The 12,921-nt window shown below is 45.2% G+C and overlaps 1 protein-coding gene across 3 annotated transcripts in view; it reads right to left on the reverse strand.

Annotated features, from left to right (window-relative positions):
• Positions 1-12,921, reverse strand: part of Pknox2 (PBX/knotted 1 homeobox 2) — a 315,376-nt gene that overhangs the window by 24,510 nt on the left and 277,945 nt on the right. For 2 of the 3 annotated variants that reach the window (XM_045145309.1, XM_045145310.1), the window contains 3 exons: positions 4,005-4,134; positions 3,451-3,548; positions 2,523-2,642 (listed from right to left, as the gene is read on the reverse strand). The exons of the other annotated variant lie outside the window; for it this stretch is intronic. In XM_045145309.1, the coding sequence (XP_045001244.1) occupies positions 2,523-2,642; positions 3,451-3,548; positions 4,005-4,134 (348 nt within the window). The remainder of the gene's footprint in view (positions 1-2,522; positions 2,643-3,450; positions 3,549-4,004; positions 4,135-12,921) is intronic. 3 annotated transcript variants of the gene reach the window in all.

Genomic DNA, 12,921 nt, shown 5'->3' on the forward strand with positions numbered 1-12,921 from the left:
TGCACAAAGTGGTGCATGCATCTAGAATTCATTTGCAGCGTTTAGTGATCCTGGTGTGTCCATTATCTCCTTCCCCCTTTCTCTCTGTTTCTCTACTTACAAATAAATAAATAAAAATATTTAAGAAACTAAAAGTAAGCTTTTAAAAAATTTGTTCCTAGCTGTTTATGGTGACACATGCCTATAAACCCAGCACTTGGGAAACTCAGGTAGGAGGACTATAAGTTCCATGCCAGCATGGATTTCATATAAAAAATAAAGCAAGCCATACAAAACTCTGCTCTTGGTCTACTCTTCTAGAAGTTTCAAAGGCAAGGAATTCTTTTTGCTGCTGATTTTGTTGTTTTGAGACAAGGCCTTGCTATTATTTAATTCAGGCTGGCCTTGAACGTATAATTCTCCTGCCTCAGCCCCCCCACCCCCCCACCCCCGCTGCCAAGTGCTAGGATTACAGGTGTACGTGTGCCTTCAGCACTCTTACCACAACTTTCTGTTCCTCAGGAAGGAAGCACAACTGATCCTGTCACAGATTCATTAAGCACACACAGAACCACCACAGGCCTTGCTGACATGCTTTTCTGTTTTGGATAATCTCATAAAGACTTTAAGTCTCATAGCACAAACCACTCAGAGTTGGCCTGGAAACACACTACATGCTGATTTTGATGCTGGCCTGGCCTTCTTGGTGTACAGGTAAGCAATTCTATTACTGGCTGTTCTGAACTGCCTAGTTTTATTAGAGACTGTATGTAGGAAAATGTACAATGACATGTTAAACATTGAACCATTCTGAGTGCCCCACTTAAAGCACTGCCCCGAGAACACCCTGCACACATAATTCCTTGGATAGCAGCCAATCATAGTGGATAGAGATATGGAGAAGAAATGAGCTGCCATGCCTCTAAACACCCCCACTGGGCTTTCTGATAAACTAGGAAGGCATAGTAGGCAGGAGACCTGGTACTGCCACTGTAAGCTTCTGGATGGACCTGCCACTGTGGTCCTAACTTCATTTCCTTAGCTTTGGGTGGTCTCTCCAGCCTCCCTCTCTTTAACCGTCAGGTTTCCAGTCTCGTCTCTCTGAATTAGCTTTTGAATTTGGAAACACTAGGTCCTAAACGCGATAGTACTTCAAAGTGTGCTTGCTCAGGAAGGCAGTGGGGCAGTCCAAGACTCAGAGATCTGGCCCATATCTGTCCCCATGCACAGGACCAGCACCTCTGAGGCAGAGTCCCTAAGACCAATCAGTCTCCCACTGCCACCAAAGTCTGAGAACAGCTGCCTAGGCCTAGCCTCTGTGACTTATAAGGCATTTCCATTTCAAATAAAGGGCTAATTAATTAGTTTGCAATTCATTAATGAGCTAATTGCTACAATTCATTTGATTTCTTCCCATTTCTCTAAAGAAGCTCTCTTTACTCTGGTTCTTTCCACAGATCATGGTCTCTTGTTATCTGTCTTGTATTTGTACATATGTGTCCTGATAAGTTATGCCAAGAGTTTGCAGACTGCTGAAAGCCCTCCTGTGGTCACAGAATCTGGTTCTTCACTGTAGGGTGCACACACACCCAGACACATTGAGTTATCAGTCTTGTGTCACTCTCAAGGCTTTAAAATTGGTACCAAAGAGTTAAAAATTTAGCCACCCCCAATTGAAGACTATCATTGCTTACAAATATCACCATGCTGTATGCACACAGTAGGTATTATATAAGCACTTTAATATAAATCCAAAGCACTGCACCATTTTAAAAAAGGAGTGAGTTAGGCATGATGGTGCACACCTTTAATCCTAGCACTTGGGAGGCAGAGATAGGAGGATTGCTATGAATTCAAAGTCACCCTGAGACTACATAGTGAATTCCAGGTCAGCCTGCGCTAAAGTGAGACACTACCTCAAAAAGCCAAAAATAAACAAATAATAATAATTTTAAAAAAGGAGTGACTGAAGCTTGTGTAGGCAGTCACTTTGTGTCATGCAGTTGAGTTAGTGACATGGAAAGGCCAGGTTCTAACCTAGGCTGCCCCTCTAAGGTATCCTCAACCACAGCCCCCTAGACTGTATCTCATCCCAAGGCCCTGACCTGGAGGGAGGTGGCCACACACTCTGTTTCCTCTGCAGAATGGACTTAGGGAGAATTAACACGTTCTTCTATGGAAGAAGGATGGGGAGGGTATGGTTGCTTGTGGGCAGGCCCTGGACCAGAATGTCCCAGAACTTTGCTCTGTTCATACAGCAATACTGCACACTTCTCTAGTACTTAACTCTCTTCAGAATGTTTGTCCCCATTACCTCCTGTGTGGTCACATTTTTCTGAGGCAGTAGCAGCAGCAATGGGCAGTAGGAAGTCACTTGCTTTATGTCCCGCTTAAGCCTCTTCTGAGCTGGCCTGTAGCTGAGGTTCCTAGCCCAGCCCCTCTCTGAAAGCACACCTCTGCAGAGTCTGGCACCCATACTGTGGCTGATTCATTCCCTAGGCTGTGACTGCACATCCCCTGTCCCCATAAACATGCACACTCACCATGAGATGCTGAAAGAGCCAAGAACGCATTATATTGGTGGCATGCTTGGGCAGGACTCCTCGTTTGTTCTTGGACTTCTTATCCTCATTGTCCAGGAGGGAGGTGAGGTCAAGGTTAACCTTCAGGGCACGTGGAGAAAAACCATCATCAGCAGCCTGCAGGTGCAGTGGCTAGGGACCTACTGATGGTAGGTTCTTGCTGCCACCCCCCTTCCAAGTCATTCTTAGGGCCCTGGGTAGAGGTCGCCTTTCCTCTCACCTCTCACCAGCCCCTTGGAGAATGGAGATGAGGCTTGGGGTGAGGGGAGCATGAGAGGAGGAGGATGGGGAAGAGGAGAAGGGAAAGGAGCAAAGAGAAAAGGAAGATGGGTGAGGAGATAGTAGAAACAGGGTCCTACGAGTATGGAAGATGTGTTTTCCAGACACCACCTAACAGTTATTAGCATTTTTCTGGTGCTTTACAGCTTGCAAAGCACTTTCCTATCCCTTACCGTGATTAATCCTCACAGCAGGCCCATAGGTTGGCTGGGCTATGTGTAGTCAGTATTAATCCCTTTGTATCAATAAGAATTCTGAGGGTCAGAGAGGTGAGGAGACTTATCCAAGATCACAGAGTTAATGTCAGATCTCAGGGCCCTGATTTTAGGTCTTTCTATAGATCTGTGTTTTATATCACTGAGGTGCAAAGTGGCTGGCTCTGGAGACACAGGCATAGGAAGTGCAGGGTCCTTTGATCTAAACTCAGGAAGCAACAAAATCCTGGGAGCTGATAAAACCTTGCCCAAACCCAGCTTCTTATCTGTGAAGCAGCCTCTTTGAGGACAGTGAGGATTAAGTGAGTCATTTGTGTAAGTGGCCAACAGACAGTGAACAATCACCATTCCCCCCACATGCCCATGCACACATGCACACACCTACACACACTCACCTGTGTGTTCTGGATCTGGATGGCTCCCTGGGGGATTGCTTGGGTGACCACCTGACCCTGGGAGGTTACCATGGTAACCGGTTGGTATAAGGCTCCACCTGAGGAGACAACCAGCTTTTGGGTCCCCTGACATTAGGGTGGTAGGAGGGTGGAAGAGTGAAGGCAAACAGGGTCCCCAGTTGCTTGGCACTCACATGTGAAGACCCTTTGCTCTGGAGCTCTGGGGCAGTGAGGCATATTTCTTCTTGGAGGAGAAGAATGGGTTAGGTGGGACATGGCGTTCAAGGGGAAAAGCAGAGGCTTCAGTGGGAAGTATTTGTGGGAAGGAACATAGCTTTACTTGCTTTTGAGGGGAAGACTCATGAGACTTTGACCCAAATTTGTTTAAACCCATCAAAATCAAGTCTTGGTGCTCAACATTTAACTTTAGTTTAAAAATGCAGCTAAAAGTCCCTTTCTTAGCCAAGGACACCCCTTGATTCCAGAATTCCCTAGGGACACTCTTCTCCCAAGGTGTTACCCACAAACCCCACACCCAGGTTCCCTGCACCAACCTGACACAACTTGTGAGTTGACGGTTGTCATGGCGATGTTGCCCTGCTGGAGTGCTGAGGCTGGGACCACAATTCCCTGGGGGTTATTGGAGACTCCAGACATGGAATTGGGGGAATTCTGCAGGAGGTCCTGGCAGTAAGGGAGGTGTGGTTTGTGACAACATTCCTGAGAGCTTAGATATTACAGCTCCAATGTCCTCTTCTCCTGTGGCCCTTGCTGCCTTCCCTCCTCCCTCCTTCCTGCTCCTCCCCAGACCCGAATCAGAAGGCAATCACATGGCTTCCTAGAATGAGTGAATAAGAAGTCTCAATATTAAAAATAAAACCAAACCAAAGGCCCCCAATAGTCATTCACTTACATTTCATTCCCCTGGGAACCCAAGGCAGAAATTATCTCCTAGACCTATGGGCCTCACCTTGGCTACACTTTGGATTCTAATCCCAGAGACTTCTTTAATGGGCCATAATTTGTCTCCAGCTTTGGAGGATTTTTTTTTTTTTCCAGGTAGGGTCTCACTGTAGCCCAGGCGGAGCTAGAATTCACTATGTAGTCTCAAGGTGGCCTCAAACTCAGGGCCATCCTCCTATCTCTGCCTCCAGAGGGCTGGGATTAAAGGCATGCACCACCACACCAGGCTTGGTGTTTTGTTGTTTTTTTTTTTAATATTTTTATTTGCCTATTTAAGAGAGAAGGGACACAGAGAGAAAGAGAGAACAAGAGTGAGAGCAAGAGCATGCACAGGCATGCCAGGGCCTCTTGCCACTGCAAATGAACTCCAGATGCATGTCTCTTTTTGTATCTGGCTGTATGTGTGTACTGGGGAATTTTACCCAGGCCATTAGATATTGCAAGCAAGTGCCTCCAGCCAACTGAGCCATCTCTCCAACCACAGTTTTAAACCTCTCTAGATGAGTCTGACTTCCTGGGACCTTCCTTTCACAAGTTGAACATCTATTCACTCAGACTTAACTGCCTTGATCCACCCAGTATTTAACTTTTTAAAAAAATTATTTATTTATTTGAAAGCAGAGAGAGAGAGGGAGGGAGAAGGGAGACAGAGAGCATGGGCATGCCAGGGCCTCTAGCCACTGCAAATGAACTCCAGACACATGTGCCCCTTGTGCATCTGGTTTACATGGGTCCTGGGGAATTGAACCTGGGTCCTTTGGCTTCACAGGCAAACGCATTATCCACAAGGCCATCTCTCCAGTCCAGTATTTAACTTTTTTGTTGTTGAGACAGGGTCTCATATAGCTCAGACTGGCTTTGAACTCACTACATAGGTGAAAATGATCTAAACTTTTGACCCTCCTGTCTCTATCTTCCTTCCCAATGCTGGTATTATAGCCAGGTACTACCATACCCATTTAGTGTGGTGTTGGGGATCAAACTCAGGGCTCTTGCATGGTAAGCAAGCATGCTACTACTGAGCTGTATCCCCAGCCACCATACCTCTATTCACATGCTTCTATCAGCATTTACTGCACTCCACTCCATGCACAGAATGGCCTCCACTTTACCCCAGAGTCAGAGGCTTTTGCAAGTAAATCTGAGTGTTGGAGATGGTTCATCTTCCCACAGTGAGTTGTAGGTCAGGGAGACACATTAGGATCCCCTCCCCAAACAATACTGGCATTGCTAAAACACTTGGTTTCCTATCAGAGCTAGATAGCAAGACCTTATTGTTGAAGATACTATGCAGTAGTAGGGCAGTGAGAAATCAAGTGGGAACTAAGACAGAAACCATCTACCTGGCTATTAGCTGTCATTGTTCTGGAAAGCTCTATGTGAGCTGCTGAGGGAGAAAAGCAGTGAATCCTGCAAACTATAAAATCAACCAACCAGGCAATAGGTGTCATAGTGGCATGTAAGTTATGGGAGTAACCAACTGCTCTCTGATTGGATATCATCAGGCCCACTCGGTGAGAAGGAATTCATGCCTGGTACTGTGAACCAAATCAAGAGCCAAAAAGCCTATGGCTTGGAAAGTCATAGACCCTTGAGGGAAGCTTCCACTCTTCTGAGGTTAAATAGAGATGTTATGGCCATCAAAATCCTTCTAAATGGGGGCTGGAGAGATGGCTTAGCAGTTAAGGCACTTGTCTGCAAAGTCAAAGGACCTTGGCTGGATTCCCCAGTACCCACATAAGCCAGATGCATAAGGTGGTGCATGCATCTGGAGTAAATTTGCAGTAGCTGGAAGCTCTGGTGCACACATTCTCTCTTTCTCTCTCTTTCCCTCTGCAAATAAATAAATAAAAATAAAATATTTTTGAAACCTTTTTAAATGCTTATCCCCTTTGATTAATCTGTTCTTACTTTTGGTTAGAGAACCCTCTTTTTACAGATGGCAGGGAATACTGGCGAGATCCAAGACATAAAAATGATAAGAAGGGAAAGCCCAGTGCCTAGCACTGGATGAGTCACCTCTATCACAGCTTCCAGGGCCCAGGGGACATTGCAGAGGAAGTGGCAGATAAAATATAAGTACTTCATTCATTGCTAACCAGAGAACCTTCTCTATGGAGATGGTTATAAACATAGACTCAAAATCATCAAAGCAGAAAATAAGAAGTTACAAAGAGCTCAATACTAAAGGAGATTTCTAACATATCCTCCAAGGTTCAGGGAACATTATGGAAGAGGGGTTCAAAAATTGTAAGAGCAGGGCTGGAGAGATGGCTTATTGGTTAAGGTATTTGCCTGAAAAGCCTAAAGACCCATATTTGACTCCCCAGATCTGATATAAGCCAGATGCACAAGGAGATGCATGTACAAGGTTGCATATAGGCACAAGGTGGGTGCACGTGTAGGGAGTTCAATTACAGTGGTTGGGGGCCCTGGTGCGTCAATTCTCTCTCTCTCCCTCTTGCTCTCTCATAAAAAAAAAAAAAAAAAAGCCAGTCTGTTGGGATTGCCTGAAAAAAAAAAAACACAGTAAGAGCAAAGGGTTGGAAGAGGTACTTATTTGTGGCACTGTCCTCCTGACTCCATGGTAGTTACTGGTCCCTCCTCCCCAAAAAAAAGACCTGCACTGGACTGAGCCCATCAACATTTTGACATAGCGGATGGAGGAGGACCAAAAAATGAGACAACAGCCAGGCATGGTGGCACACACCTTTAATCCTAGCACCTGGGATGAAAAGGTCGGAGGATCGCCGTGAGTTCGAAGCCACTCTGAGACTACATAGTGAATTCCAGGTCAGCCTGGGCTAGGACAAGACTCTACCTTAAAAAACCAAAAAGAAAGAGAGAGAGAGAGAGAGAGAGAGAGAGAGAGAGAGAGAGAGAGAGATAACAAAACAGAGGAAAGACTTCCTTGAAAGAGGAGGGTTCTTGGGGGAATGGAGACAGGCAGGGGAGAGGGGACAAAAGAGCATACTGTGACAAGAACCTGACCAAATTACACTATGTTCATATATTAACGTTCTCAATAATAAATGTGTGGCTTATTTATTTTTTGCAGTGTTATGTCTCATAAATGTTATCTTAGCACTCTGCCACTAAGCTATACCCTCAATGACTTACCTCAGGGTGTGGTATATATGCATGTGTGCACATGTGTTCAAGTGTATGTATGTGTGCGTGACACCAGAAATCAACATTGGGTATCTTCCTCAATCACTCACTTAAAAAAATACTTTATTTTTATTTATGTATTTGAGAGAGCAAGAAAGAAGCAGAGAGAGAGAGAGAGAGAGAGAGAGAGAGAGAGAGAGAGAATGGGCAAGCCAGGGCTTTCAGCCACTGCAAATGAACTCAGACGCATATGCCACCTTGTGCATATAGTTTATGTGGGTCCTGAGGAATTAAACCTAGGTCCTCTGGCTTTGTAGACAAGCACCTTAACTACTCTCCAGCTCAATCACTCACTCTAAGAAAATATTTCATTCATTTACCTGAGACACAGAGAAAAAGAGAAAAGAAGAGGCAGTTAGAATGGGTACACCAGGGTCTCTAGCCACTGCAAACAAACTCCAGATGCATATGCCACCTTGTGTATCTGGCTTGTATGAGTACTGGGGAATTGAACCTAGGTTCTTAGGCTTCGCAGGCAAGCACCTTAACCACTAAGCCATATCTCCAGCCCTTAATCATGTACTTTTTTTCACCTTATTTTTGAGACAGGGTCTCCCATTGAACCTAGAGCTCTCCTTGGACCTGGTGCTGACTGATTTGGCTAGAAAAACCAGCCAGCAAGCTCAAGAGATCTTCTTGTCTCCTTCCCCAGCACTGGGATTATAGATGCAAATCACAGTGCCCTGCTTTCTATGTGAGTGCTGTGGGATCCACTCCTCATGCTGGCACAGAAATGACTTTACCCACTTGGCCATCTGCCCAGCCCATGATTTCCCTTAGAATGTGCTTAGTACTTAGTTCAGGGTACTAAAATATTTATTTTAAAATTGGTAAAAATCATGCAAGCCGCTATAGAACCTGTATCTAATGGTATCACATATGAAGGTTGACTTTAGCATATGCCACTGATTTTTTTTCCTCTTCCTCTAGTTCTCAACACACAATTCACTGGAGACAGAGTGCCCTTTGCCCCATATTTCAGTCAACCTGTAACAGTCCTTGCAATTTGTTTTTAGCAGTAGTTAAAGCAGCTGTGGTGGTTTGATTCAGGTGTCCCCCATAAACTTAGGTGTTCTGAATGCAAGGTTTCCAGCTGATGGAGACTTGGGAATTAATACCTCCTGGAGGGAGTGTATTATTGGAGGTGGGTTTGTGGGTGTCATAGCCAACTTCTCCTTGCCAGTGTTTGGCACATTCTCTTTTTTTCACCTTACGTTGGCCAGGGGGTGATGTCCATCCTTTGCTCATGCCATCGTTTTCCCTGCCATTGTGGAGCTTCTCCTCTAGTCTGTAAGCCAAAACAAACCCTTTTTTCCCCCCAAAAGCTGCTCTTGGTTTGGTGATTTCTACCAGCAATGTGGACCTAACTGCAACAGCAACCAAGAAGACTTTTTTTTTCTTCACTTCTGCTTGCTTCCCTCATCATTCCCACCTAGTGGTCACTAAGGAAGCCTTGGGGTTGAGGGTCTTCTAATATCAGGGGAAGAGGGATTAACCATAAGGCTTCCAAACAGAGCAATGAGCCCTTCCCATTTTGGTGGCAACTGTGTGAAGTGGCTGGGTGCTTGGAGAGGTGGAAACAAGGAACTGGAGGTATGAGCGATCACTGCATTTAGGTTTAGAGAAAGCAAGAAAAAGGGCAATGAGGCATAGCAGAAGGAAGCCGAGGAGCCATGTCTGGTCTCTAAACTCTTCCCAACCATAGATCCTCATTAGAAAACAGGGCTTGAATGAATTAACAAACCCAGTTGGCATTAATATCCCATTCTAAAACCCAAATGCTAGGATTGTAAGGTGTGGGGTTCAAGATTTAGGGATTGATAACTCTCTAAAACATGGGGTAGGGAGTGGCCCCATCTTCCTAGCTTTTGTTTTGGGGCCTGAATCAGCTTGGGTCTTCTCCTCCAGAGAGTCCAGAATCGTGTGTGAGGAGGGACCTGTGCTGATAGAACCCTTTAGCTAACAGCTGCCTATCTATAGCTACAGACAAAGGGAGAGTTTCACAGTCCCAGGGCACAGTCACAGTGAATCTCCCTTCAGTCCCTGGTATCCTGGAAATTGGCAGGGCCTCTTAGGAAGTAGAAGTCAGCTCTGATTTCTACTTTTCACTTGATTCTGCTGATTAAATCTTCCTTAGAGTTTCCTTCTAAGCTACCTTTTCTTTTCTATATTCCTGGACCATCCCTGGCCCCAAGCTGGAAGACAAAGATTTATAAATAAGCAGGAACAGGGCCTGGAGTCCAGCTCTCTCTCCTGCCCACTGTAGCACAGGGCCTCTGGTTTGGCTTCTTCCAGCAGGTAAGGTGGTAAGGAGGCCACAATTCTATTCTTTTTTGGGGGTGGGAGGGTTTTGAAGTAGGGTCTTGCTATAGCTCAGGCTGACTTGGAATTCACTATGTAGTCTCCAGGGTGGCCTGAAACTCACAGTGATCCTCCTAACTTTGCCTCTTGAGTGCTGGGATTAAAGGTGTTCATCACCATGCCTAGCCACAATTTTATTCTCAGTACTCTGCTGCTGTGACCTTGGGGAAGAGAAAAAGCAGCTCTACCCTTGGCCTTCCTTCTCTGGGGCTCTGTGATAGCCTCCAAGCCAGTAAAGTTCATCTGTGATAAGAACTATTGACCTGCTCAGTCATGTTTGCAGTTCAAGTTTAAAACTGTTCCTGGCTCAAGAACCACCCTGGAAAAAAACCAAAGGATGGGGAAGAGTGCTTTGGAATGCTGCTTCTCAGATGCAAAGTGGTCATTGCATTCATGACCTCACAGTGGTTACCTACACAAGACCTGCATAATATAAGGGAAAAAAATGATGACATCAAAATAGAAGAGGGACTAGTTGGAGAAAAGGAGTTCTATGGAAAGGGGACAAAGGAGGTTGGATGGTGGGAGGGGATCATGACCAAAACACATTGTGAAAATATATAGAGGTTGTCAATGAAAAGTTAAAATAACAATAATAAAACTGAGCCTGACATGCAGAAGTGTAGAAACTACAAATGCCACCACACATTCCAACTCCCTGAAGTACAACTAACTTAGAAAATGAAGTTCAGAGGCCCTAGTGACTTTTCCAAGGTCACAATGCCAATTAGGACTAAAACTCACCTCTCCTTCAGCCACAAATATGGAATACCCACCTTGGGCAAGGGGCTTCTTGGGTTTAGCCATGGAAGATAAGAACAACCCAATCCCAGAAGCCCAGAAGCAGCACGGGGCCAGAAGAAAGAAGATTGGTTCGGGATCATACCATGATCCTTCTGTGGGCCTTACCTCTTTGCAGTGTATTGGCTCAGAGCTGGCATCCAGGAAACCTTCATGCCTGTGCCTTCAGCCATGGACACTGTTCCCAAGTTGAGCTCTCTGTGGTGGTTTGAGTCAGATATCCCCCATAAACTCAAGTGTTCTGAATGCTTGGTCCCCAGCTGGTGGCAATTTGGGAGGTGGAACATTGCTGCAGGAGGTGTGTTTCTGGGGGTTGTCTTAGGGGTATTATAGCCAATTCCCCCCTGCCAATCCTTGGCTCACTCCCCTGCTGCTATTTTTCACCTGCTGTAGCAGAGGTGATGTCCAGCCTCTGCTCATACCATGCTTTCCCCTGCCACCATGAAGCTTCCCCTCCAGATTGTAAGCCAAAATAAAAGCTTTCCTGCCATCTGTTGCTTTTGGTCAGATGCTTTGTGAAAGTAACTACAAAACTCTCCTAGTTCCAACATTTCTTACAGGACAGAAATCAGTGATGTTAGGTGAAGCAAAGGCAAACTTGCAACACAAATTTAGTAGAAGTAGAGATCCACATACCGTTTGTCTTAAAGCCACTGGATATAACTGCCCAGTCTTTCATTTGGAGTCATACTACAGTGCTACACTTTGGACAGAGATTTTGAGAATTTTAAACGTAAAGAATTTTCATGAGGTTAGGACGATGCAAGCAAAGTGACACACAAATAGCATGTGTCTCTTGGGAGTCAACCAACACACACTGTTTTTTAGCTAAGGCAGAAAGAAGGATGAGCTATTACCTGTAAACCTCACCTGTTTACTCAAATTCTGGCTTGCTCTCTTTCTGCGGCTTGGAGAGCCTGCATATAAGCTCACCTGGTTTAGGGAGTTAAAGGTAATTGATGTTCAGATTCAGACTCTTCTTTATCTCTCTTTCCCACTTCTTTGGGTCTTTGGCTGTGAAGTGCTAAGAGGCAGCCAAACTATATTAGCAAAGGAATGGAATGGAAACTTCAGAGGTAGAGACGTGGCAGGGCTAGGATTGGCCAAATCTCAGCTGAGGTGAGAAAGAAGAAGCAAAATCCTGGTATGTCTGAGTCAGTATTCATGGTATTCATACCTCCCATCAGCAAACAGGAACTGTTTCACACACCTCCTGAGCATTTGGGTGCTTTTAAAGACATGGATTTTCAGGGCCATGACATCAAATGTTAAATAATCTGTATTTTTCAACACTTCTTTCAGCTAGCCTTGAACATCAGGTGAGTCAAAAACTTAACTATTTCTGAGTGTGGTGGTGTACCTTTAATCCCAGCACTCAAGAGGCAGAGGTAGGAGGATCCCCATGAGTTTGAGGCCACCCTAAGACTACAGAGTGAATTCCAGGCCACCCTGAGTTAGAGCAAGACCCTATCTGGGAAAACAGACAAACAAAAATCAAAACAAAACAAACAAGAAAAGTAACTTGACTATTTACCATGATCACTGAATATCAGTGGGTATTCATTCACTATGTGATTTGGTAACCCTTATAAGGTCAGCAAGAAGAGAGGGAATTATCCCATTTTCCTAGAAAGGAATTGAGGTCCAGAGAATGGAAGCAACTTCCCAGACTCAAATAGCTACTATGCCTGAAATGTAGGTCCTCTGGCCATGAGTGTAGGAGGGAGGCTCTTGGAGAGGAAATGGATTTTGGAGTCAGACCCAATGGTTCAAGTGCAAGCACACTGCCTGGCACTTTTAGGTATCCAATAATTTATTTCCTACTTCCTTTGGCTGAGATCGCTCAACTAGGGAGTGGCAGAGAAGGGATTAAAAACTTGTCCTCGAAGTCCTAGAGCATTGGTGTTCTTTACTTAGCAACAGAAGAAGTTCAGTTGAGGTCATACACTGAGCCAGAGCAACATAACCTTATCTGCCCCCTTCCATCCTGTCCAAGATGCTTCTGAACCATGGTGCCAAGACCCAGGATTCTAAGCATAGCCCCCACCTCACACTAGAGAAAGAGTCCCATCTGCATGATTCCAGGTTGAACCGTGGTCTCTAGTTCTTTAGAATGGTAACAAGGCAGCTCTAAGTCTCTAGGGATACTCTACAGGTCTCTTCTGAAGAAGGAGC

The sequence above is a fragment of the Jaculus jaculus genome, chromosome 3 (assembly GCF_020740685.1).
Source record: "Jaculus jaculus isolate mJacJac1 chromosome 3, mJacJac1.mat.Y.cur, whole genome shotgun sequence".
Lineage (NCBI taxonomy): Eukaryota > Metazoa > Chordata > Mammalia > Rodentia > Dipodidae > Jaculus > Jaculus jaculus.